Source organism: Chaetodon trifascialis, chromosome 3 (assembly GCF_039877785.1).
Source record: "Chaetodon trifascialis isolate fChaTrf1 chromosome 3, fChaTrf1.hap1, whole genome shotgun sequence".
Classification (NCBI taxonomy): Eukaryota; Metazoa; Chordata; class Actinopteri; order Chaetodontiformes; family Chaetodontidae; genus Chaetodon; species Chaetodon trifascialis.
The window spans coordinates 12,828,215-12,855,618 of record NC_092058.1 but is presented as its reverse complement, the minus strand read 5'-3'; the positions used below and the strand labels follow the sequence as shown (position 1 = coordinate 12,855,618).

The 27,404-nt window shown below is 42.1% G+C and overlaps 1 protein-coding gene across 1 annotated transcript in view; it reads right to left on the bottom strand.

The window, feature by feature from the left end:
• The window catches only part of kaznb (kazrin, periplakin interacting protein b), a 105,750-nt gene that overhangs the window by 56,338 nt on the left and 22,008 nt on the right, over positions 1–27,404 (bottom strand). The window contains exon 4 of the mRNA XM_070958230.1: positions 5,011–5,218. Within this exon, the coding sequence (XP_070814331.1) occupies positions 5,011–5,218 (208 nt within the window). The remainder of the gene's footprint in view (positions 1–5,010; positions 5,219–27,404) is intronic.

Here is a 27,404-nt window from a genome sequence, read left to right as displayed (position 1 = left end):
TGTTTATCATTTTCTCTCTGGCACGCTGTGTAAAACATAAATAAAACAGAATGTGATCATTTGCTAATCCTTTGTGACATAAACTCAACTGAAAAAAGTATAAAGTCAATAGTCAGTAAGTCTGACCTCATCAGCTTCATTGATTATTCTAAATATTTGCATATTCTGAATTTGATGCAGCAACACGTTTCAAACAAGTTGGGACGGGAGCCACAAAAGACTGTGAAAGATGTTGAACGCTTTAAAAACACCTGTTTGGATCATTCCACAGGTAAACAGGCTCAATGGTAACAGGTCATAGTATCATGGTTGGGTATGAAAGGGGCATCCTGGAAAGGCTCAGTCGATCACAAGCGAGGATGGAGCGAGGTTCACCACTTTGTGAACACATGAATGTGTAAAGGATTTTACGGCATGAGCTCAGCTTCATAAAACTGTTGTCAGTAAATACAGTTTCCCAACCTTTTTTGGAATCAGGGCTGGACAAGAATAACAATGAAGAAGAATTTTACAGGCAAGAATCAGAACTGTGGCTTATTTAAAACACAGTGCAACTGGAAACAAGCGCACAGCTATGGTTGCCAAATTCATCCAAAACTGACCCCTAATCCAAAAGTGCATATTCACATTTCCCTAAGGGGATTAATAAAGTAGTTCCTCTTCTTAAACTGCTGAATGTTTCATTGGGTTTTAAAGGATAACCTTTAGCTTCCGCTCACTCTTTTGGCAGCACACATAACAGAATTGTCTGCTCTGAATTGTCTCCCTCATTGGGGTGGTAACTTTTCTATCTTATATCGAGGCTTCTCTGACTGAACCAGACACTTTAAAACACAGTTGCTCATCTTTTGTTCAGCCTAGCGAATTTCGTCCCATCTAAGTCCTGGAAGTTCTCCAACTGCAAGTCACCAACATTGCCAAAAATCACTTTTACTTCCATAACCCTCAATGTCCCAAATAACTTCTCCCACCACGTAAAGCTACGATTCTCACTTTAAGGCCCTTATTTTCCCTTGACCGCCGCCAACTGTGATGCTTTGGTAAATTCATACACGTATCACTACTGTCTCCCCTTGTGTTCAGCACACAGTTCCTAGCATCACCCTTCATGCTGTATGACTCTCCAAACAGCTGCTTCATGGTTGTGTTTTAGAGAGGTTTATGGATTAGTATTGGCAGACTCCCATGAGTCCGTGATGAGCACTTTCTCACCGACCAACTGCAGGGCACTGATCTAACAAGAGCATAAATAATGTAATATCCCATAAGGTTAGCTTACATTGATTTTAGAGGACAACATATTTTCATACAGACTCTGATCCCTCAAACAAATTGAGTGCAAGCTGGATTTTTTTATTTTTTTTTGCTCACAAGTCAGATGGACATGAGGTATGGCAGCAATGCAGTCGATTGGTCAATGTCGTTTAAGAATGTTAAACAAGGCCTTGACATCAATGCGATGGATTAAGAGGAAGGACCAATAATAAAGGGGTGTCATCGCCCCGGCAATGAATACATTACTGTCAGTGGCTTGAATAAAAAGAGGCAGGTTGTTTGTAACAGTCAGCCAACGACCTTTCCATCATCATGCTCTAAAACAAAGATAAGACAGAGAATGGGGGAAACAGAGATACAGTATGCTGAGAAAAATTACAGAAAATGCACAAGAGCCAAATAGAAAAACTGGAAGTTGTCAGGTGGTTTAATCTCTTGCTCCTCGCAATTAGTTTAGTAAGAAGGACAGACTCCAAGGCCAACAGGAACAGCAGGCTGAAGTGCTGCGTTTATAGCTTTATTGGACATCTGTCAGATGTTATTGAAGCTCCACAGGGAAAGAGCACGAATTCTGACATTTTGGCACAGTACAATATATTTACAGGAAGTCACTTCATGCATATTAAAAAGCGTTGTCTGTGCGGCTGCTTTGATCCTGCACAGGGCAGAGCCAACAAATGGACTAACAAACAGCCTGGCCTTGAGAGGGATACACACCTAAAGAACACTTAATCTCCCTAAGCCACTGGACGCTGACGCTGGTTCATCACACACCAAACCGCCTAACCCGATGGATCTCTCAGACGAATCATCTTAAACTTAAAATCTTAAAAAAAACATCCTTAAGCTAGGCGTTTCTCAGCCTCATCCCTCTTTATGCAGGCGAGGTGAGGGCCCGGCTGTCTTAGTTTGTCAGTTTGAGGGAGAAGAGAGTGGTGGAGGACTGTGTGGCTGTGTTTGGTTTGATCAGTCACCTGACTTCTGGCCTGGTCTCTGGGAACAGGAAGTATGACATCACTGCTCTGACATTCAGGAATGTGGGAATGTCAGGCTGCCTGTTCACACTGCTGGAACGAAGCAGAGCAAGCAGGATGGACACAACAGATAACTCACTGCAGCTGCATTATTCCAACAATAAAGACTAAACACTGAGGCTGTTTTCAGACCAAGTTCAGCCCTGTGGGGCCAAAAATGCTAGCACCCGTTTGAATGAGGCCACTCCTTTGACGCAGGATGGTCCAGCAAATAAGTTGAACCTCACCCAACTTTTGCTGCAGTGCAATGCAGGGCGATGCATGGGTCAATCAAATGCATGCAAGCTTCTAGATGTAGCCTGCTATCCCCAGAGATTTAATGATTGCCGTCAAAAACATTCATCTGTTATTCAATCTGAACATGCTGGATCATATTTTAATGTCACACTGGTACCCAAAACATGCCCCCAACAACTATAACAGTAATAAAGTCCATACAGACATTTCAAAACGTAGCTTTCTCATTGTGGCTTGGGCATTTTTGTCCAGACAAAAACGCAGTTTACAGTAAGGTCACTGAAAATGCACCTGTCAGAGAGGGTGAAGATATTCAGGCTTGTGATGACTCTGTCTTCTGCTTTGTTTACATGAGATCTTGGGCTTGTGTGGACAGGATTTTTTGGAGAACGAAGGAGAAGTACCCTTGTACGTGTGGACTTGGCATAAGAGCGGAGAACCTCCGGTTACTTCACCATCCCCACATCTTGTGATTTACTTACTTTTAACAGCACACAAACATACACAAGTGACGCAAGCTGCCTTGCTTTGTGGGTACCTGGAGACTAAAAGGTATATCGACTGCGCAGCAGATGAGGGCCAAATCAACCGTGGTCGATATTTGAATACCTTGAACGAGAGCTTCCAATTTGGACAATATAAACATAACTAGACACTCATGGGGGTTCCTTTATTGTTAATGAGAGCAGTGGCTGAAAAGCAGAAGCGGTGACAACCTGTATTCGACTCTAATTATTTTCAGCCATTGTTGTTGTGATTTGCTCACTGTGTGCTGCTCACCTTGGATCACATCCTGGTTAACTGCTCCACTGTGCTGCAGGACTTGCAAGACAATTTAAAAAGGAATTTATGGATCCAAAAATCACTGTATGCTACGTTTCCCGTAATGTAACTTGACATCATTATTAAGTGTTATTTTCTCAGCAGACCTTTTAGAACTGATCATCGTGTGTGAAATCAGTGGAGTGCCCCATTAATTGCATCTTGAGGACACACCGCATTAATTCCTGAGAACGTGCACAACCACCGCTGTGGGGGAACGCCGGATCAGCCTCGTCCCCATGATTCACATGACAAAGGCGCAGTTAAAAACAAGTACATCAGTGCTCTAAGGCCAGATTTCACATACATCAGCCTTTAGGGCTAGCAGCTGATATGAGGAATCACCTGCTGCTAAACTGCATATGCTCAATACAGGAAGCCTTTTAATGGACCCTGAGAGCAAGCTGCTTGGTAGGGTATGATCTCAATCACCCCCAGGCCTCTAAACATATCCAAGCCAACTGCAGAACACAGACACCTTGAGACCAAAGACCCGCAACATGGGGTCTTTTTCCAGTTGCCTCTCAACTACTTCAGCAAGCCAAACTTTCAGTATGTGCAGGTGATGAAAAGATTAATCTGTCATTATCTCACATGCTGCTGTAAGCTTTCAGCTTGCCATGGCTAATTAGTTGCTCAATAAATTGATCTGATCATAAACATTTTCTGTTCCGTTCACACATCAGGGCAACAGGCACGCAAGATCACAGGGACTTTCCCCTCCACACTGTTGTTCCAATCATGAAATAAAACCCATCATTAATGAAATCAAGATGTCAGCTATATAAAAGTAGTGAGAAGGTTTAATTAGACACAGGCCATCGTCTTACACAAGCTGAAGCAAACATAAAAAAGCTATAAAGGTTGCAAGTAAGCCTATTTAGGCATGAAACAGCTAAATATAGACAGTGTTTTTAATTAGTCTTTAGGTTATTACTTAAAGGAAAAGTGAAATTCAAAAGTATCTGGTTTCATGACATTTTTAGCTAATGAACCCAGAACGCGACAGTTTGAGTGGTCTCATCAAAACTTCAGGTTAAAGCTCATTTCTCGTTCAACACATCTCTCTCCCTGTTAAGTGATGGTGCCATGGTGTCGCAAGCCCCCGTCAGAGCTGTTGGCATACAGTTCCTGGGCCTAGAGCTCAGTTTTGAGACTCTGTGCCAGACTCGGGGAGAGAGCTGAGAAGGAGCCAGAGCTGGAGGGAGCGCAGCCCCAGAGGAGTCCAGCTGCTGCCTGGGAAACCAAACGTGGACCGGCTCTGGCCCTCGTTCTCTATAACCTCAACCCCTCCCCTCTAATAACAACACTCAGTCTGCCTCTTGTTCTCTTTTCCCTTTTCAATCTACTGCCTGTTCCACTGTCATGGTGTGGAGTTCGGGGATGAATAAATCAGTGGAGGAACGGTGGGATGATACGAGCCAAGCCGCTGCACATTCCCAGAATACTTGCCACTTTTAATTTCAAAACACTCACACATGTTCATGTTCTCACTCTCACACACATACAGAGGCAGGGGATTAGGTGTGAGTGTGCACAGAATCACACACACACACACACACACACACACACACACACACACACACACACACACACACACACACACACACACACCCACATACATGCACATGGTCTCACTCACCCCGGTAGTTGAGGCTGTCATCGTGGTGGTTGTGCTGGTGGTGGTTCTCCACAGCAGGGGGGCTGCTGGCACCCAGCTCTGCCAGTCTGCGGCTGGTGGCAGAGAGCTCGGACCGGAGGTTGGTCACTTCCTGACTGGCAGACTGGATGGCCCCATCAATCCTCTGTGCCAGCTGTTTGTTGTCTTCCATCATTTTAAGGATTTTCCCCTGAGGACCAAATCCACACAGAGCAGCATGATGTCAAGTGGAGCATTAGAGGGGGTGAAGCTAAGACCCTTTCCTCTTCCTCCTCTTATCCCCTTCTTCTCTTCCTCCTCCTCCACCTGTGCTTCTTCCCTCACAGTTTACTTCGCACATATAAAAAAAAAAGAAGCCAAAAACGCCGGTCCCTCTTCTGTTCTCCGCTGAGCAGCACAGAGATGTTGTCTACCTGTTACTGCATAAAGAATAACGTCTGTGTGGCCGAGCACTACACAGTCAGAGAAAGCATGTGTGTGTGTGTGAGTGCAGGGCAAAGAAGAAAGAGAGTGAGCGCAGGAGAAAGAGGAAGAGGAAGGGAGAATGCAAAGAGAGCAGAGAGAAAGAGAAAGACAGAAGAGGAAAAGAGATGCAGCCCAGCAGGCGGAGGGGAAAGTGAGCGCTCCCGCCGAGGAGAATGTGCTGTGAGCAGCTGCTCTCAGAGAGGACCCAACACACACTGAGATGACATGCAGCCTTTTAAATGGATTGTACCATGTGCTGGAGGACCAGGGGAGAGCAGGGGGGACGCAGTTGGACTGAGCTGCTCTCCAGCAACTCTCTAACTACAGAGTGTGTTGTGTATCCCACACCCTATGGAGTCTGTAATGAGTTCGCAATCGGGTCTGTAATGGGGGGAAAGTAGAGATTGTTTCTCTTTACTTCTTCCTCTCTCCACGTCCCTGCACTCAAAGCTTGGCAGTCGTATTGAGCCCTTTGACAAGCACTTGTCAAGCCCTGTATATCTTTTCCCTCCTGCTCCCACAGTCCCTTCCTCCCTCTCACTCACACACCCGCTGTCTCTTTGTCTCTCCCACCCCCTCTTTTTTCACCCTTTATATATTCATCTCTTTGTCCTGGGAACGTTCACCCCCACATCGGTGGAAGGGGAAGGGGGCTGGCTCAAGGCGCCCAAGGGGAAAACATTTCAACTCCGAGAGCAAACTTAGCAGAGGACAGAGGCACAGCCCTCTAATGGGCTAAACACAAAGAGGAGAGGCCCGGAGAATTACAATTGAGCTGTGGCGAGAACATGGTGGAGCTTTACTTTGATCAAAAACAGTTGGAAGGATTATATTTCAGCTTATCCATGGGCCCAGAAAACAAACACCACCACCATCAATTCTTATCTGTACAGCTGTAAAATTCCATCACACACAAAAGGTTAGAGACGGGGGGGTAGGCCGTTCATCTTAACTTAAAACAATCCCGGATATTGCTGAGCCATCACAACTTCGAATCTGCATTTGACATTTCATTTCCCAAGTAAGAAAACACATCCTGTCGCCTGCAAGAAACTGAGGCAGATGAGTGATACATCACTCAGATGCTGTCATCTGAGGCCCTAGTGATAACAGCTCAATGCTCATTGGTATTCACACAATGGCAGACAGAGACAAACAAAGATGGGACCGCAAGCAAGCGAGACTGATGAGCGAATGAGACACACGACTTGTTGGTTAGGCTGGTAGTTTGTTCACCACGCCTTGCTGTACGATGGAGTCCGTACAGCGACAGCATTACAGATCAGATGACGTCTATGACCATCAGCCCATTAGTGTGACCTCGGGGACAATGTTCCAGCTTTGGCCTCAACTTTAATCTCAGCTGTCAGAGATAATAGAGATGAAAACAAGAATGCATCATGGATTTTTCTGAAACAATATATGTCAAGTAAAGATCTCTGTAACAGCATGTCCAGGCATGCACTAAATTATTGTATTTCCTAAAATTACAAACACTGAATTGTGATCTAAGTGCTGAAATGATTAATCAAGTAATTAGTCAGTCAACAGACTAATATGACTAATATGTTTTATATTGTTGTAAATTAAATATCTTTTTGGGTTATGGACTGTGCATCAGACAAAACAAGCAATTTGAAGATGTCACCTTGTTCTCTAGGAAACTGTGAAGGCATTTTTTACCATTAACTGGCATCTTATAGACAAAAAACTCACATCATGTTAACATGCTCACAATGGCTATGCTAACTTACTGATGTTTACCATGTTCATCATTTGAGTCTAGCATCCTAGCTAACATTTCCTAATTAGCACAAAACACAAAGCACAACTGAAGCTAATGGAAATGTCATTAGTTTCGTGGTTCATAAAACAAAGTGTTGGACAAATTAAAATGTTGACATTATGATGGTGCTAGATGAGCAGTCCAGAAATCACTGATGTTATTATCAGCAGCTGGGCAACGTGGATCTCTGTACCAATTAAACAGCAATCCATCCAATAATTGTTGAGGAATTTCACAAAAAGTCAAAAATGTCAATGATGACCAAAGACTACAGGGTTCATCCTCAGGAGACCTTGATTGTCTGTACAAATTTTCATGGCAAGCCATCAGTCCAATGGCTGTCCAGATATTTCAGCCTGGACCAAAGTGGTGGAGCGACCGACCGACTGAGAGCCACGCTGTTAGCATCATTAGCTGCAGCTGTAGATGAAAGGTGATAACCTCTCGTGCACCACTTGAACAGACACGGTATCATAACAATGCTTCTCCTGTTGAATGCCTCTGTTTGTTCCTCCTTAATCGATCTGTGACTTCTATCAGCATCTTTGCTGGTCAGCTCACAACCAGTCATACACAAACATCACATGTATTACAGTTACTGTGGAAGACTTCTACACCAGGAGTGGTTTGGTTCTGTTTGGTCACATCACATGTTAGCAGATCATTATCACCGTCTAGACAGTCACATCATTGTCCCCGATTAGTGCGCTGGCCCTGATTTGTAGCTGATTAGCAAAGGACAAATGTAGCACAGCCTGCAGCACAAGGCAGGGATGAGATCTGTCTCAACTTCTTTCCACAGAAGGATCCTGCTTTTCCAAACTTAAACACTTAACTTCAACAAAATGAAGGCTTCCTTCATGTGGAACCACAACCACAGTCTGCTTTGAGCCGTGAGAGACAGGGCTTTCATACGCTCAACTGTGGAATGCAAGAAAATTAATGATTTTTCAGGTCAAGGGTCGGGACGTGTCCCAGATACACATCAATAACCAGAGAAATAGTTTGAGGATACATAATCGTGTGCGTGTCCAAAACACACAAAGTCCTCCCCTGTCTCCCCAACTGGACTGAAAGCATGTACAGTAAGGCCATGACAGAGACCTTAGGCCAGTGCAGGGACTTGGCTGACTCCCTTAAATAAACCAGTTCTCCCATCAGTGCTCCTATGGATTTGGTTCACTTTTCCAAACTCGGCCGAGTGTTTGCGCTGTTAGTTTGCTCACTTGTTTGATGCTATTAATGGGAAGTTTAATTAAGTGTGCCAAGGGTGTGCAGTTAAAAAGAGCTATTGATAAACAGTCACCATGACTGTCTGCCTGGGTTAATTGAATATCGACTAATCCTCCGCACACTGAAATGCTTTCCATTTTTTCCCAATAGCAAAGTGATATAATGCCCTGCTCAACTATTTATACAGGTCTTATCAGGGGGCCTGGGGAAAATATCCACTCCACTCCACTAGACCTACTAATGTCCATCAAATACATCAAATAGTATGAGAAAAAGAAGGCTCTATGAGTTCATAGGAGGAGCTGGGTCAGGTGTAAAATTAGAGAAACTAGAGAAAAATTAACTCAGCTCTCAAAAACAGAAAAAAGCAATAAGAAGGGGTAAATATTACTTAAAACAAGCAAAACTATCTGCCAACAGAACAGGACATGTTCACTTATCAAGATTTTTAAAACAAGTACTAAAATCTAGTCTAAAAGAACCTACAGTTAGCTTAAAAGTAGTGCAGCCGGACTAAAAACAAGCACATTTATCTGGATACAAAGAAATTGTAGCTTAGACAAACAGTTTTGTTCTTATCAGTGTTGATCAATCAGCTTTGTTATTCTGAAAGTTTCAGCATTAAGTTGCTAAGAACCAGTAATAAAATCTCAGTAAGAAGTTATAATATCACATTACGATAATTGAGAGCAAGTGAGAAGCACTAACATAAAAATAAATAAATCTTATCAGGAAAAAAAACAAGCATTTATTGTCTTGAGTGAAGATATTTCATCTTACTTAGATTTCACTTTTGCAGGGCAGGAGATGTGTTACGTCACCTGAATGATGTGTTTATTACAAGTGAGCCACAAAGAAATCAGCAACAATGTTTCATAGAATAATTTCCACCTGAGTGACGATGTGAGAGCAGGAAGATCCATCACAGTGTGAGGGAATGCTTGACTCACACACCTCAGCGCTGTGCTGGTCAAGGACTCTTCCTGGAGGCACACAGCGCAGAGTTAAGGCTTTCACATCCACAGCTGCACATTTGGTGAGGAGCGATGCTTGAAAGAGAAATCGAATTGTTGAAACTAAGACGTGTGGTGCAACCAGGCTCACTCAAGGGAAACTCCCATGAGTGAGTGCAGACTGCAGGGTCTAAACGCAGAGTAACACCTCAAGTTGTGGCTGTCTGTTAGGACTGAAGCAGAAACGCACGAGTTACAGGGTAACTACAAACTTAGCCACGTGATACTGAAGCCACAATGTCATAACTGTACTCCGATGCAGATTTACTCCAAGATAAAAAGACAGGAAGCTAGAAGACGGTGTCCTTACATACTGCATGTTCACCTCACCTTAATTACATTACATCAACTCTTAATTTAAGGGGTAACGCAACTCTGACTTCTATTACCAGCTTATAAAGTTAACATGTGTTAGCAGACAGCTCATGAAGCATGTCTCCTTTCTCTATCTGGTCTTGTGAAATAAATACTTTTTATTTGATTTCCAAACAAAACCTCATCCTTAATGATTAAGACAGATCTGAAATTGAAATATTTGGGGTTCATTCCATGGTCAGGTAATAACAGGCCTCTTTGCTTAATTGGCACTGGGAACGACAGAAATTCCTCCACTAGGAACGAGGCCCCTTCACCAGGCAGGAATCATCTCCGGAGGGCTTCATCACAGCCCACTGCTGACGTTATGGCTCTTTATATATTCCAGCGAGATGCTTTAGAAACATGTCTTAGCCTCCATATACAGTCGAGCTGCTCTGAATCCAAAGCCTTCACTGGAAGCACTTCTGAATTTCTAAATCGCTGTATGTCAAAATGTTCAGTCTGCTGGGGACTGAAACACAACAGCAGGTTTCACGACATTTTATTCTGGAAATAAAGGCTGTCTGGATATACACAGCAAACTGTCTGCCAACATCAAAGAGTACAAGAGCTTGCCTTCTTTACTTGTAGACAGGTTAATTGGCACCGCATTCGGATTTTGCTTTTGTCTGTGCACCATGGGTGAAATGCGTGCATGTGTGCGTGTAACCAAGCAAATTAAAAAAACAGAAGTAAAGCGTGAAAAGCCAGAGAGTTTGAGCGTCCTTATCAAAGTTACATATTAGAACAAGTGTTTTCTGTGCCACTGCACTCCCTCTTGCTTTCTTTTGCTGACAATCGTGACAAACAAGACACTTCGGACAGAACTGGCCTTTGCTGGTCGATTTGAATATAGCACCGCTTTCCCTCAGCAGAAAGGCAGACCTGACACATTCGTACATGTGCTAACACGGTGATTGATTTCATGGACTAAAGGAAAGAAAATGTGCTGATTTAACATGAAAAAGGTCATCAAGCATGAATTTCTTGACAGCGACAGAAAAAAGACAGAAAGCAGAGTTTCTGTCGCTGTGGTGAATGTTCACACAGAATGCAGATTTATAAAATGCAAATGTCACAGTTGGAGGAAAAAATTTGGTATTTATGTCTGTGCAAGTGACGGGAATAGAAAGCCTTTCGCCCCGAGTGGCGACACCCAGGAACAGAGGGTCATTGATGGAGTAAACAGTGAATGGCAGCGAGCGGAAACTCAACTCTTTTGCTTTGTCTGTGTTCTCTCTCCCCTTCTCTGCCCGTTTCGATCTCTTTCTAACTCTCTTGCTTCTCTAGCTTTCAAGTTAGTTTGTTTGTTGTTTGTTTGTTAGATCTAATGTCCATGACGTGGAACATTTGACAATATAGAAATCAGCTGAGTGCAAAAGCGCTCAGAGGCAAGTAGGGAAAAATAATTTTTCTAAATCTGATCTAAACTGGTTTCTCTCCTGTTTATGACTTAAGAACAGGTGAGTTCAAGTCTTAGTTCCTTAAATTAAACAATTAAATGAAACAAAACACGGGAGAGAAAACAGTTTAGATCAAACTTAAAAAAATGGATCAGCAGAGATATTTTCTCCCTTGCCTCTCAGGGCTTTGATTTCACCACACAGCAAAAATTAAAGCTGCTTTAATCAGCATTTTTACATTAACAGTGGGCCACATGATTGTGTGTAATCTGAAAAGTGTCTCTTACAGTGACGAACCCGCAGGGAATTATCACTTTACTCAGTTCCTCAACTCAATATTCTGGTTTGAATCCCCATAACTTCCAGTTTTGCTTCACTCTCACTACTCTCAACAGTGTTGTTTTCGGCAGCAGCACGCAGCGGTTTCCAGTGAAAAATCTCTGATAAACCCACTTATGCTACCTGCCCAGCACCAAGCAGCAAACAACATTAGCAACTAGCTGGTAATCAACATTTAGCAGCTAAAGAGCCAGTTATTTCCTTCAAATCAGAGCTGAAATAAAGGGAATAAGGGACATGCATTCATCAGGTAGTTGGAAAAAGGACCCCAGCTGAATGTTGAAAAGTGTTGGCTGGTTGTGGAAAACAATTTCATAAGGTGATGATATGCCAGTGTTGAGTTCACCGCTTGTTTCTGCTGCTAGATAATGCAGGTTTAATAAACAAGACAATTGAGTGGGGACAGTCATGCAGAACAAAACACCAACAAACAGGTTAAAAGTTTAAAAGTAAAAGACAAACAGCAGATTCAGTTTCAATAAGTAATTAAAAATTGCAAAGGAGCTGGGAGCAAAGCGTAGTTTGTGAAAGAGGTAAAAGAAAATGCATTAAGTGCTCTTGAATAACTGCTGGAACAATTTGCTGCACACATTTTTGGTCTAGAGCACCTCCCTGAAGTTAAAAGGGTGCAAAGAGTATAAAGGATCACTTATAATCTGGTCCTTGTGTTTAAATTATTCTCATCTAGTTGCATGTGGGGCTTCAAAGTCAGAGAAACTAACTTATTGAGTATTAATAACAACGAAACAAGGCACTTGATCATAAGGAGTTCTTGTCATCCTTTTAAAGTGAGCTATCAAACGCACCTGTCGACAGTCCAGTCAGCTTCTGACGTCGCTGTAAGTACCGTGGTCTTTAATCTCTGAGTGCTCATTGATAGCAGGGTGCTATCAACAGGTTGCTGAGCAGTAGAAAGCAGCAGCAGCGCCACTGCAGCTTAAACTCAGGTTTAAAGGTAAACTCCTACCCCAGACGCTGGCCTATAGAGGCCGAGATAAGCCCGGGAGAGAAGCACCTATTATCTGTTGTCAAACTCAGCACGTCTGCCACCCAAAGGCCTCACCAAGTTGCACTCCAACGCCTTGCAGCCATGTCCTTCTCCCATCTCTGATAGCCTGGGTCATAATAAACAGTTTGACAGCCTCTCCACTTGGAGATAACAGTCGACAGGGTTGCGGATGAAACACGGTGCCAGATGCCTTGATGAGTATCAAGATAAAGGCTTGTCTGCAGGACTCCGGGGGGAATCGAAGGCAGAGAGGATGCAGGGATGAGGGAGGGGGGCTATGATGAACTTCAAGACCTGGGGGATGGGAAATATACATCTGATGACGGAAAATATAACTGCAAAAAATGACATTCCTCCACCGTTTCACATGCCTTCCCTCCACCGAGACCCATTTCTCTTCCTGCCTCATTTCCCCCTGATGTCTCTTCTGCTCCCTGCTGGCTGTTTTTTGACAATGCAGCTCCTCCCGGTGGTGCTAAGAGACCATTGCCTGGCCTCAGCCCATTATGTCTGCTCAATTCCAGTCATATTTTAGTCTTGAATGTGTAGACATGCAGAGCCGAATGCGGCAGTCATCAATCGTGACATGTAGATCGTGGCCAGATCACATACAGAGCCGGCGTTGATACAAAAGGTGCATGTTTTGCACACTGCATTACACACTCAGCTACTTTGCTGCTGCCTAATTGAGTTCCTCACCCCTGTCATCGTTCTCTGCTCTCTTCTGCAGGAGGAACAATTACACGGTGATGCTGAGAGAATGGGAATTGTGCCTATAGCTCGCAGGGGAGATGAGAAAGCTAGCTGACACTTTTATAACTATCAACATAATTAAAGTGTCATTTGAATGAGTCCAAGTAACATGGACTCATTGGAGTAGCTATCATGGCAGCTGTATCACAGTCCTGATCCTACAAAACTACAGGTTACAATGATTGACCAGCTGTTCAACAGAGCAAAGGAGCTGTCTGTGGATAATGCTGCTGCAGAGGATATCTCTCAAGGTAAAACATTTTCTACAACACACAGGGAACTTCATTCATCGCCAACCTTTCCTCAATCCATCTCTCTCTTTCTTTTCTCAGCACAGCAGGGTGATTTTCACAGGGCAACTGCAGTGGAAATCACTCTGACAGAGCTCTCCCTGTTGATTTATGATATACGTTTAGTTATTTATTGGCTAATCATGGCAGACTGCTGAGAGCAGGTAAGAGTACACCTCCCTAGACAACTGGGCAAGCCTCGGATGAAGAGATGAAGGGGCCGGGCCGCTGTTGAGCTGCTCTCTGTGAATAGCTCAGAGTTTAGGAGATGTTTCATTTTGGGCTAAACAATTCATTTCCAATTAATATAAGAAATGGAAATCATTTAAAGGAAAAGTCTGACATTTTGCTTTCTTGCTCAGAGTTAAAGGAGATGATTGATAGAAACATGGGGAAACAGTTAGCCTGGCTCTGTCCAGAAGTAATACAATCCATAACCAGCAACTCCAAAGCTCACAAATAAACACATTATATCTCATTTGCTCATATTAAGGGTACAGACATGAGGATAGTATTGATCCTCTCAAGAAAGTGTATTCACCAAAATGTCAAACTATTCCCTTCAGTGACCAAAGCTGATGAACAGCATGTAGCAAGCGATCCCATGCAGGCCATAAACGCTGCAGTCTGCAGAGAAAACACTCTGCATTTTAACAAACAGGAATTTTCTGCACCAAAGCAGACCACTCCCAGGTACACTGTAGCACTGCAGGCAAATAACTGACAGGTTTAGGGAGAAAAAAGCTGTGCAGTACTGAAGACAGAATAATCCATATCTGACGGAGAGCGGTTTCGGTACAGTGTATTGATAAGGAGCTTATCCCCTTGTCGGCGTGTGTAAAGGCACATCTGCTGAGCCTATTGATTAAGAGACTCATCTCACTATCGTTCGTTCCCACTCTCGAGGACAGTTCCAATGAATAATAACACTAGAGACAATAATCACTCCATCATGGCTTTATCGCTGTCCTCACACATCTGCTTTGCTTCTTATCAAAAATGCATATTGCAAATAGTTGCACTTGTCCAGCTACTCTCCCAGGAATGTCTTAAAGCTTGACAGTTTTTGCACAAGAGAAGAATCTCAGAGAGAATCGAAACATCTTAGAAAACGGCAATATAATAGAAAAATTCCTTTTCTTTTGTTCAAGATACAATAGCAATCTTGTGGCACCCAAGAGAATTTAAAAATGTTCCCAAGACCCACAAGTCGCTATGTAATGGGAATTACTTTCTTTATTTGCTAAAGCTAATACTACAAGATATGAAACTTGTTGGAACATGTTGAAAAATGAGCAACAAGGGAAGCGGAGAGGAAGATAAATAAGGCAGAGAAATTGAGGGGCACTGAGACAGTGTGAGGGAGACAAGGTTGGAGCCAAAAACATGTGAAGTTGCGAAGTCATTTATTATATTTCAACATTTATCTCTCCGAGAGAGAGCCGAGTTATCAGAAGGACTAAATTGAAAGACATTCAAGCGTGCAGTAGAGAGTCAGTAAAAGGAACACTGACGACCAGACCGGCAAAATCTCTCTCAGTATTCTGGGCTTAGCATACTGTTCTGCATAGAAAGCCTTTCATGCACATATATGCACCACACACACACACACACACACACACACACACACACACACACACACACACACACACACACACACACATACACCTGTACTTGCATACATATGCACACAGAGATAGCTCAAACATTAAAATGCAAAAGCAATTAAACGCAAGTCACAACAGTGCTGAGGAAGTGCCAACCTGACAGTAGGACTTTGATTATTTTAATTAGAGCAATATGGCTGACTCATCTGTGAATATAATTGAAGGAAAAGGAGGATCATTTTCCAGACTGCAAACCTGTTTTAGACTGTGACTACAGTTAGGAGGGTACGACTGCTTTACATATGCTTTAGTGCAAAAGGCCAAAGCACTTATGCAAATGTGTTTGGAGAAACAAACTGTGCTGATGAGATACTTTTGTATTGTGTCTTTTATTTAATGGCTCCAACTTATTCTAATTGTAAATGTATGTGATTTAAATTTGTTTAATAAGCTGGCTCCTGCAGGAGCTGAGAGTTGCATTAATCTGCATGCTAAATTAGTTTGTCTGAATCCAAAACTTGTCTGGCTCAGGGAGTTGAGCTCTTGTAAGGGATTATAACAGGGCATTAATACTAAGATCCATGGAAAGCAAAACAATGTAATGTTCCTTTCTGTTTCTAAAAGTTTGCATGTGGGCAAACTAATTACCACAGTATCATTTTACAGTTGTTCTGAATAGATAAACCACGCTCCAGAGTATGTACCCAAGCAGTTTCCTGCAGACATGCCCCTGTGTGTTTACCGTCCTCGGTGTTTAAAGCGTTTCTAGTTGTAATTTGTTAGTACATCTAATACAACTTTGTTTGTATGTGTGTCTGCTGTCTTTGCATGTGAGATTCTGTCAGGGAGACAAACACACAGTCAAATGAAATAAAGAGGGAGTGAAGCAGGAAGGTGGAGGACAAAAAGAGTATTTGTTGATCACTATAGCTTAAAGCCACAATCAAAAGGCAGTTTGTTTGCAGAGGATAACAATCAGGCCGTAAAAACCGCCTTTCATTAGACAAGCCTTTGAAAGCTTAATGGTCACCCTGCTTCTCCCTGAAGAGACACCCCATGCTTAAAGATACACCACAGATGGGGTGGAGAGTACAGTGAAGAGCTTTTACACTTAAATACACAGACACACAATTGGTAACCTCTGTTTGCAATTGCATCACTTTGGATAAATATACAGAATGTTCTCCGCACTTACATTGCTGAAATGCTTAACTCTCGTTCTGATGTCAAACAATGCGATGGAACAGACATCATGCATCACGCAGTAAAAACTCACCTATTGCATATTTGCAAAACAGGTGTATTATTCATAGAATTGCTGAGCTGTTGTTGAGGCTCATTTTCCGCTCTACTGTAATATTTTTACCTCATATTTTCCTTTTCTCCCATCCCTCTCTAACCATACCACTAAACTGTTTTGCCGTATCGATTTTGAAATAAATGTTACTGCTGCCTGGATTATGTTCCCCAAGAATGTTTTTCCAGTTCTGTATCACACAGACTGTTGGGAGGTAGCTGGCGTGGATGCAGGGTGTACAGAGAGCACCAGAGATGAGTGTCATCTCTGTCATGTCTCAGACTTCCAGTCAGTGTCAACATTTCAAATAACAAATAACCTCAAAAACGTTAACCATGCTTACTTCATGACAAGTGGATGTTGATAACAAGACTGCAGCCATGCCAGCAGCTGTCTGAGGCTGCACAGTGGTGTTTTGAGCTAAATGCTAATGTCAGCATGCTAACATGCCCAGTGACAATGGTAACATGTTCGTGTTTAGCATGTTCACCATCATAGTTTAGTTTGTTAGCATGTGCTAATTAGCACCGAAAACAAGGTGCAGCTGAGGCTAACAGGGAGGCCATTAGTTTTTGCAGGAATGTGCTCATGAAACACAGTAATGGATAATTAAAATGTGCCACTAGTGAAAAAGTTAGGGGATCATTAATGTCATTGGGATTCATTCTCTGAGGGCCATGAATGTCTGTGTGTCTGAGCATCCAATAATTGTTGCCATAATATGGCATAAAATGGTAGAGAGACCAACAGAACCATCCATAGAAATGTGTGACAGCTAAAACATGATGCAGGAAACATTACAACATGTTTACAGTTTTAAATCATTAGAATATAAATGTACTTTTCAGGGTACAGTTGAAACTATACTCTGATCGAGAGCAACTATTTCTGCAACTATTTTGATAATAGATAAAATAATAATTTGCTGGAGCTTCTCAGATGTGAGAATTTAATCTTTCGTTTGTCATATGTCAACTGAATATCTCTGGATTGTGGACCAATTCCACTGCTTGCATAAAGCCAAAATATCTGTGCTTTAAAATGTAAATGCACGCTCTGACTTCAGTGTTATTCCAGGATTTGAATGTTTGACACGGTTTGATGTGAAACTAAAAGAAACTAAACTACTAAAACTAAAGGAAGCAGCAAGTTGGAGGGATTTTGTTTAGAGCAACAGCTCTCAAGCTGTTCCAGAGAAACAAGTTTCATTACATTTTTCATGCTCCAGATCAAACATGGCTTTAGCATGCTGCCATGCATGTTAAACAGGGACAATTGAACTGATTTCAGCATAACTGCAAACCTGCTGAGCTCCACTTTACAGGAACCAGGGAAGGTTTTTGGAAACATGAATAAAAATGTGAATGTCCAGACTAAAAAATGACTTGCACAGTCCGTTAAATAGCATTCTGGGTTTAAAAAAAAAAAAAAGTATATATATATATATATATATATATATATATATATATATAATTTTTAGGACTGTCATTGTCAGTTGCCACACAGAAAAGGAAACCTTTTCTAATGCTGTGAGTGACATTTTAATTCATCTTTAAACAATGAAATTAAGTGAATTTAGACCTCAGAAGTGACTCCGAGGGTGATTTACACAGTATAACAGAAATATTAAACCTCACCTGGCCTCCAAAGAATAATAATTACAGCTTTTTCCAAAAGCACCTGCCTGGCAGTTTATGTCAGGGTTGCAAGAGGACAAGCATCACATTAAAATATCTTCTGTGAAGTTCATTAAAATACCATCTGTCCCCCCAAAAAATCACAAAGATTCATGACAGAGCAGAACTGTTCTCCAGGGAATGGTAAAAAAAAAAAAATAAATAAATTTAAGATTCAGTAATCTGGCAACAGCAGTATTACGATGCATGATTATGCATGCTGATAGGCTTTCAGCTGAGATCCCTGGAAACACGTTCACACTGAAGCAGCCAAACTGCAATAAGTGGAGCATCCAGGCAGAGCAAAGCGCTGCAACCAGCCGGCACCACACACTAACAAATTCATACATGAAGAACCGCAGGAGAGCGTAAGAGGATTGAGAGTAGGAGTCGAGGAGAGCAATACTCATGAATACAAACAAGGCTGGGAAAGAACAGTCGCACATTAAGAACATGATTCATTACACAAGACGACGTTCACAGCACAATCAAACCAACTGCTTCCAGTTTTAATATAAGGCTTATAGAAACACACTGAAATTGGGTTTTCAAAATGAACATTTGTGTTTGACATTTCTGATCCAATTTCCTGCACTTACACAGTAAATTCTTCCGTTTTAATATTTATGCATTTAGCATTCCCTTTTGTCCCCAGGAAGCGCTGAGATGAAGTGGAGGAGTGTTAATATATGATATGAATATGTTAAACTGAGTGAGAAGCATGTGGATTAGGGCCAATATACAGCATCATGCATCCGGAGCTCACACTGAGCACGTGCTACATATTTGTCCATACAGAAACCCACATTAAATAAATAAACATTTAAATGAAGTGTATAAGAGAGTCCGAAGGAGAATCCCCACAGATTTAAGCATTCAAGTCTGCATTTAGACTTTCAGGTGTTACCGTTGCATCTCGTAGCATTGGGAAACACAGGTGATAAGATGCACAGCTTACTGTTGCAGCACAGAAAAATTGTGCACCTGAGGAAACTTAATTATCTACAGTCGACTTTGTGATATGGAGATGAGACTTATTTGCCTTGCTCTGCATAGCAGAGTGTTACCCTGCTACATACCCACTTTCCCTCAACCTGCTCTACTGTTCAAAACATCTGCACCTTAAAACACTTGTTTAGTCTAAATTCTGTCATCACGCTGAAAATATTTTGCTAGTTTCTATGGCAAATTAACATTTTTTGAGAGTTTGCTGGATTCAAATGTCACTTTCCTAATTGTGTTGTAAGCAATCGGCCTCACTCTGTCTTCTTTCACAACACTAATGCTCATTACCATAAAATTCCCAGACTAAACATCTCATTAAGATGATTGGTTTTTGTCCTCACAGTCAGAAAACACACGATACCAGCAATGGAAACAAACATACAAGAATATACAAAGAGATTAAGCCATTGGAAGCAGACCGTTCACTAGTCTTGCAGTGTCTGCATGACATGTGCATGTAAAGCTGTGGTTCACAAAGGGCCTGCAGTGGCCCTCTGCAGACATCACAGACACCTAAAGAAGCTGAGACCATGATATTTTGGCTGATAATTCAATAAATCTGCATAAACATTTAGTGTAAATACTGGTGTGAGTACAGTAAACTTGTTAAATTCATAGAGAGATGAAAATTATTCTGTCACCAATTTAACTTACAACAAAATTACAAAACTTGTTTTCATGTATTTTTATGTTAAAATGCCATCAACACCCAGTGGAATGGCTTATCTTCATAGTCTTCAGCCAAAAAGTGTAAAATAAAACTCCAGTCTATTGGATTGCCCTTCAGCCTCTACCATCAAAAATGACACCCCATTAATGGAACATTGTGGCTTTGCATTATTCCTTTCCAGTAAACCCATTCTACAAGAAATATATTGAACTGCATCAGAGGAATGCTTTTAGCGTATATAATGATCGATTGCACAGAATTAGCAGAGCGAAAAGGGAAGACCACTGAACCAAAACTGGGCAGACAGGAAAGCACCGACCTCAGAGAGCACAATATCGCCCCAGACATCAAGCAAAGTTGAGCAAACACAACTGGTAATTCCAACAAACCAAAACAAACTTGGCCATGTCTGATGGGTTTTAGCACTTTGACTTAAACTAAAGGGAGATTTCTTTTTGTTTGACCACCTGATGGCGAACTCTTCGCAGGGCAGCAGGACAGTGAACCAGTCCCTCTGGACCCACGAGACAAGTGTAACGATGGGCCTAATCCTGAGGACCAGTACTGATGTCTGGTGGTCTATAACACTCGGGCTTGATTTACATGGTGGGATTACACCCAGATAGCCTCTTTGTTTAATGGCATTAGACCAGATTACATGACCAGATTACAGGATTGTATGGGGGAGACCATGAACACTGTGTGGTGTACCATCAGAGGGCGCTTCAAGATCCATATGATGTGATTTCATGTATTGTTTCTGGTTATTATATTTTCAGTTACTGCATTTGCATTGTTTAATAGCATTTTTTTACGCCCAAGGCTCATAAATCCAAAACATGTCAGGTTTCACTATGCAGAGCCTGCTCTCTTAAAGTTAGGTCTCCTACTTATAATTGCTTTCACACTACCTCTTAAAGAGCCTCTTTCCCCAAATTTCTTATTCTAATCTGTTATGATACTTCCTTTATCTTTGGATTTGTTTATGTTCAAACAACAATATGAGCAAAACGGATTTAAACATCACATTTTATGCCAAAAGCTAATTTGATTCTGATTGTACTCTGTCGTGAAACTGAAGTTAGTTGACAGCAAACTGAAGGAATCCGAAAGGAAGGCAGACAGATGAAGATATTTGGTTGGAAAATCAAAGATTACTGACAAATACACAGTCAGATGTGTGTTTGTGTAGCTACAGAGATTAAATAATTGGGCAAAACATTATGAGCTAAATTATGAGCTAAAAATGGATAAATCGCGGGATCTTAATTAGACTACAAAAATACAAATTCTACATTTTTGCAGAATAGAATAAAGACACTTAATCACAACGCCAAACTGTCTCCCAAAGGTGCATCATATCAGGACGAATCAAAGTTAGAAAGAGTAAAAGAGGATGTTTTCAAAGGAACAAGAGAACTAATGGAGCTCCAAAACAGTCGAATCATCAGTGGCCAAATGAAGGTTGCAGCCAAGTCAAAAAACCTGGAAGTGTGTGCTAAAAAAAATTTAAAAAATGGTCATGTGTGAAGCAGCTCTGGGCCAGATGCCCACCTGGCCTGACTCCTCAGAGCGATTGCTTCTGGCAGGGAATCAGATAGAGGGAAGAGTCATTTATATTTCCTGCACCTCCCCACAAGCTGTGGAGGCAGGGAGCATTTAAATCTCGTCTAAGGTCAACAGGGAACTCAATGGCTTTGATAACAAGCATCCCATCTTTGATTCCACACTCCTCTCGCCTCCGAGAAATTCTGCCTTTGATGAGGGGTTGTGCGAGAAGGATTTAAAGTAAACAAGATGAGGTGGACAACGGCGAATAACTGTGTTTAGGACACTGAGGTGACGTGGAAAAAGGTGAGATAAGGGAAACAAAAGGCATGCCAATGTCGCTCCATGACACATTAATGTCCCCACTCGTGTGTGCTGTGTACACAGACGCTGATGTTTTCTCATGAATTATTCACATGTCAGTCCGGTGGAGGCGACTCCAGCAGCCACACCACAAGGGAGCTCAGCTGAGGCTGACTGCTAAATAATGGACTAATAGATCAGTTTGCGCTTTCTTTTCTCCGCATGAGTCAAAACAGAGTAAAGCGAGAGGTGGGCTCACATATCTGATGTGAAAGTCTCTCCGGGAACTTTAAGCTGTCTGTGGTTGGCATACAAAGTCACAGGAGGACAGGTAGCCGCCTCCACGCTGACTCCTCCATAAGCAAACCAATCCTAGACATTTATCCGCATCAGCCAGACACAAACAACCCCACAACAAAAGGGCTGCAAAGAGTACAAACACTGTCTGTCACTCAAGAGGAGATTGACAGGGAGACGGGCCCTTTCATATCACCCAAACTCCCACTGAAATTGAGGTGAACACCTTTGATCTGAGGTAAGATGCGTGTAGTGATCCAGATCAGCTTTGTGACAGTGCTCGGGGGTTTCCATAGAAACCTGCCCCCCACCCCTGAACATGGCAGACTTAAACATCCCGAACCGCATCAACAGATGGTTTCCAGTGAGACTGAACGATGATGAAGTCTCACAATCTGGCATGCATCATTTCACCTGACGGAGGCCATATTGCCATCTTAAAAATATCCAGAGTGAGCGATACCTCCTTTATTTACAGAACCAGCGTTTGTTTGATTGGATGAGAGATTACCGTGTGCACAGAATGATGTGACAGGCTTTGGGAACGACACAAAAATGAATGCGTCATAGCGTTTCAACAACAATCTCATCTGTCATGCCGTACCAGGAAACATAAATCCACGCTGTCATTTTATCCCTGCACTCAGGTTTGCCTAATCATCAGCCATGACAGACGTGTTCTAAAATCTCTTGTGCCGTCAGCGTCAATATGGTCATTTTTAAGTGGACTCATTAATCTTTTTTGTTCCCCTGGTGTTTCTGAGTGGGTAGAAACGTGGAAACCGGTGGGAGACAAGTATCAGCTGAAAGTGCGGTTGTTAAAAAAGAGCAAGCCCAGCTCTTTGAAAGTCCAGCCCACTTCAGCTCACACTGTAACACAAAGGATGTAACATTGGAAAAGATGACAAGGATTAGAGGTGGACTGATTTCCATACAATAGAGCAAGAAGAAAACAAATCTCAAAATGAAGCCTGAGAGGAAAGCTGTGGTTTTCCTCCAACACGTTCAGGCAATAACGGCTAATTCAAACATCCAGATACTTACAGAACAAAGACAGCAGCACACAAAGAGGATCCCACAAAAGATAACCCACCTGCTGCAGGCATCGAGACTCAAAGGGGGTGAACAGAAATAACAGAAATCATGGATCGATTTCAGGATAGGGCCGACATTTTTGCCTCAGTCCCTGGACCAACTCTGTCCTACTTTTCTCTGAGTGCATCCCTGTTTCTCTTTCTCTTTCTCAAATAGTTTATTAGTTCATTAGGTACCAGATCTGAACTGATCCATTTTCTCACTAACAACTGCAGGACAACCCAAACCACACTGGATCATTAATCTAGCCTCCCAATCTATTTTACTTTGAGCTCAGGCTCATATTGCTCCTTTAATTCTTCTGTGGTCAATAATGAATTAAGGTAGATCTGCCAACATTGTAATTGAAATGACTAAATTGGCAGCCTGCTGCTCCGCCACAATCAGCTATGATTTCTGGCTCATTTGAAACTTTTTCAGTTTCACTGCTCCACATAGGCTGCTGAGCTTTCTCGTGAACCCAGTGACTCTATATAAAGATTATGCCCCTTTCAGACTGTGAGGCTGCAAAGTAGGAGAAAAAGATAAACTGCCAGTTGAAGTACACATTGCAATGCTGAGTATGAAGTATGCTGTATGAATTATAAATGTTAATATAAATAAATAAATAAGGTAGTTTTTCACTTGACTTAATCTGAGGAAAAGGAAGTTTGCAGTGAAGGTGATAACGAGACTTAGTCTACAGCCGCACAAGCGGCTCTGTGAGATAAGACATAGAGGTGCTTTGAACTAAATGCTAACAGCAGCATGCTAACATTGCTCAAAATGAGGACGTTAACATGCTCATGTGGAGCAAGTATAATGTTTACCATGTTCACCATCTTAGTTTAGTCTGTTAGCTGTGACCCATTGGAAAGGTATGAACTGACTATTTATTTCTCCTGAACAAGGAAGTGGAAGTGTGTGTGTGGACACTGTTGGGCACAGACTACTCCCTGCCTCTCCCTTACCCCCCTAAAGTTAGCCTGAGAGGACGAAGCCTTTACGAAACAGACCGTTAGTTACATATCATAACTCCAGATTCTGTGAATATGGGTGTAGCTCTCTAGGATGTGGGCACCACCAGTTTATTATACTTGTTGAAGAAGAAGTTGTTTTTCAGAGCTGATTGTCCAGCCTCAGTCCAACTTACACACATGGTGAGACCGAGCTGGGGCCCACGTGGTAAATGGACATTGACTAAAAGTCGAGCGCTGACCCCAAGAGTGATAGTAGGCTGTGCCCATACTCATAGACTCTGGAGTTACAGTATGTAATTAACATTGGTGCAGAATCGTTTTGAAAGAGCAATAGTCAATACGGAAACACCAACAATCAAGCTTTAGGTGTATGGGGCCCTGTTTTGCTCCACTCAAACCAAAAACTAAATATCCCTCATGGCTGCACTAAAGGAAAGGTCAGAAAGATGCATCACCTGGGGACCAAGAATGTCTGTAGACAAATTTAATGGCTATCCCTCCACTAGTTGTTGAGATACTTCAGTCAGGACCAGCGACAGACTGTCATTACCATCCCTGGAGCCAAGCTGCTAGCAAGGCTAAGAAGCCAGGTTTTCACTTGATTTACACAGTAAAATGTGATAAAAAGAGGGGGAAGAGAGGTGAGCAGGGTCTGCTGATTGTTCCATTTCCAAATTTTCAATCAATATTATTATTACTTAACTCGAATCTAAGCTAACGTCCAGTCCACCAGTCAGAACCAGTCAGTTCTTCTCTACCGAGGACGTCGTCTCAGTGTTCAGGTAAAGCACTTCTATTTGAACAGAGTTTCTGAGGTCCTGTTCTGTTTGCGGTGACTGACCTGCACAGCTGAGTATTTGCTGTGAACTGATCCACTCTCCCAGGGCGGGAAGGGGACTCCAACTTTTAATAAATAGACGGGTATTTCTGTGCATTTTTAGAGAATAACAGTGAGCAATGTCTCCTCTGTAACGCCATCATCAGGCCGCTTTTGTAGCCCAGCTGACTCCTCGACCAAAGTAGCTAATGCAGTGCAACGTTCCACTACATCAATTCACAGCTTCCACACCCACTGAAATGCATTTGATTAGTCACCCCAGCACGGCAACGGGGACATAAATAATTCATCTGTGCAAGTGACAAATGAGGCAATCAATTCTGGGACAGCATTCAAAGAGAAACTATTCAAATCCCCTCTAAATTAATTTTCTGCCTTTTAGTGGCCATGCACTTGAAATTTTAATGCTGAATTCATCAGATGATGTTTTTACTCTGACTTCTATAAACTAAAACACTTGGTGTCAGAGAATGCTTTCAAAAGATATACGTAATGTAGAAAACATCAAGGTTTCTTGACTGACAGTAAGCCGAGGAGAGTTTGCTATTCTTTCAGATCAGCAGTAAAAGTCTCACCAGTGGCAGCACTAAATACTGGACATCAGAGCATACTGGTAAGCTTCCTAGTCTGAATTGTTCAGAGAATAGCAGGCGCTTTGAAACGGGAGACCAGACATTAAAAGAGTAGAAGAGATGGAGGGTTGGACTCATTTCATATTCCATCTGACAGCAGAAACACTACTCTCCATGAATGCAAAACCCTCTGGATGAGATGAGCTCCTCTATGTGGGATGAGCTCACACTTGACTTTGACCTCTGGGACTCAGAGAACAAAGAAATCTGATACATAATCTGACCACAATTATTTTGGCCGTCTATTGTAGCCCGAGTGAAGATAAGGAGCCAGAAAGCTCAATCCTGCTGCTCAGATAAGGTGAATTAAGCACAGAGACAAGGGTCGGAGAATTGAATCTGAATCCAGTATCAAATGCAGTTATTGAATCTAAATCCTTTCATAACCCTTATTGTGTCTAATTAGGTTTAGCTTCCAACATTTACAAGTAAATAAAATTATAAACAACTAAAACTCAAAGGTCTCTAATCGGTTTTTGTTGTGTGAGAAGGCAAAAATGAAAGAATCCGTCATTTGTCAGTGCTTTCTAGAATCTGTTTCCTCATCTGACGCCCCTGCTGGCGAGACAGCATAATTTATCTGTTCCTTCCAAAAATTCATCCGTTGTATGATGTGACAACGTTGTAATTAAGGTTTGGTTTAGGCACAAAAACAACTTCAGGTTTCAGTGGCAGCGAGTCAGCAGGTATTAATGTATGAAAGCAGAAGTATCTTACCTGCTTTTCAGATCCATTAAGTTGATCATCTTAAAATACTGATAATAAGCTGTCCACTTGTAGCTGTAGTGTAGTGTTAGTGATGTTTCTCTTCCAACCCTTTTGTTAAATTATTCTACTGTTAGCATACTGTGTATCTTGCATACATCTCCTGCTGTACTACATGGCAAAATTGTGATATTATGCTGTGCTGCTAGCATGTATTTAAACACTCACCATGTCCTTGATAGTTTGAGAATCTGTAATTTTGCAGCATTTATCTGCACTTTCCTCCGAGTTTTTTTTTTTTTTATTTCATTGTGCTCCCACTCAGCTCCAACTTTTCTCTTACTCACCTTCTTTCTGCATTTTCTCTCCACATCCTCCATCATACTCAGACATGCACAAACTACACATTGAGAGCGGAGTTGGGGGCTACAGTTCTGAGTGACCGTTGACATGCCATGTTAATTTCTCTTTAATTTACCAATTTCATTTTGCATTTTTAAGACTGATCTGACACTTTGGAACAATCAGCTGGCCAGGCCACTGGGAACTCTTCCAGTGCTTCCAATGGCTTTGTTGCCTGTGCACCAACCAGCCAACAGACAAATTAGCTGTTGGAGAATTAGCATTAATTAGCTACATCTGATATGGCGTAATATGACCTGATATGTCTGATGTTTGTCATTTGAAATGAGAAGCCTGCCATCCAAATATTTTTTACACTACTTAGAGCGAGGAGAGATAAAAGGTGTGTTAAAGACTTGTTAGTATATTAGCTTAGTGGATGCAGACATTTTGCTAATGCTAGTGTGGTGGTGGATTTGTGTTTCCTCTCTTCTTACCCCTCAGACCACACAGCTGTTTTCTACAATTCCTAACCTACCAGAGTGCCAACCACTTACCTCTGCTGCACCTAACCATAAGTCAACAACAGGGGAAACACTGTTTGTAGAAGATTGAAACAGCAGTCAGGGGGGAACAGACTTCAACACAAGACCGGATCCAAAATAGAACAAGCTATCAGAACCCAACCCTGGCAGAGACTCCCAGTTTGGGACAAAGAGTCTCTCTTTTGGAGTTGGTTGTAGCCACAGAGTAA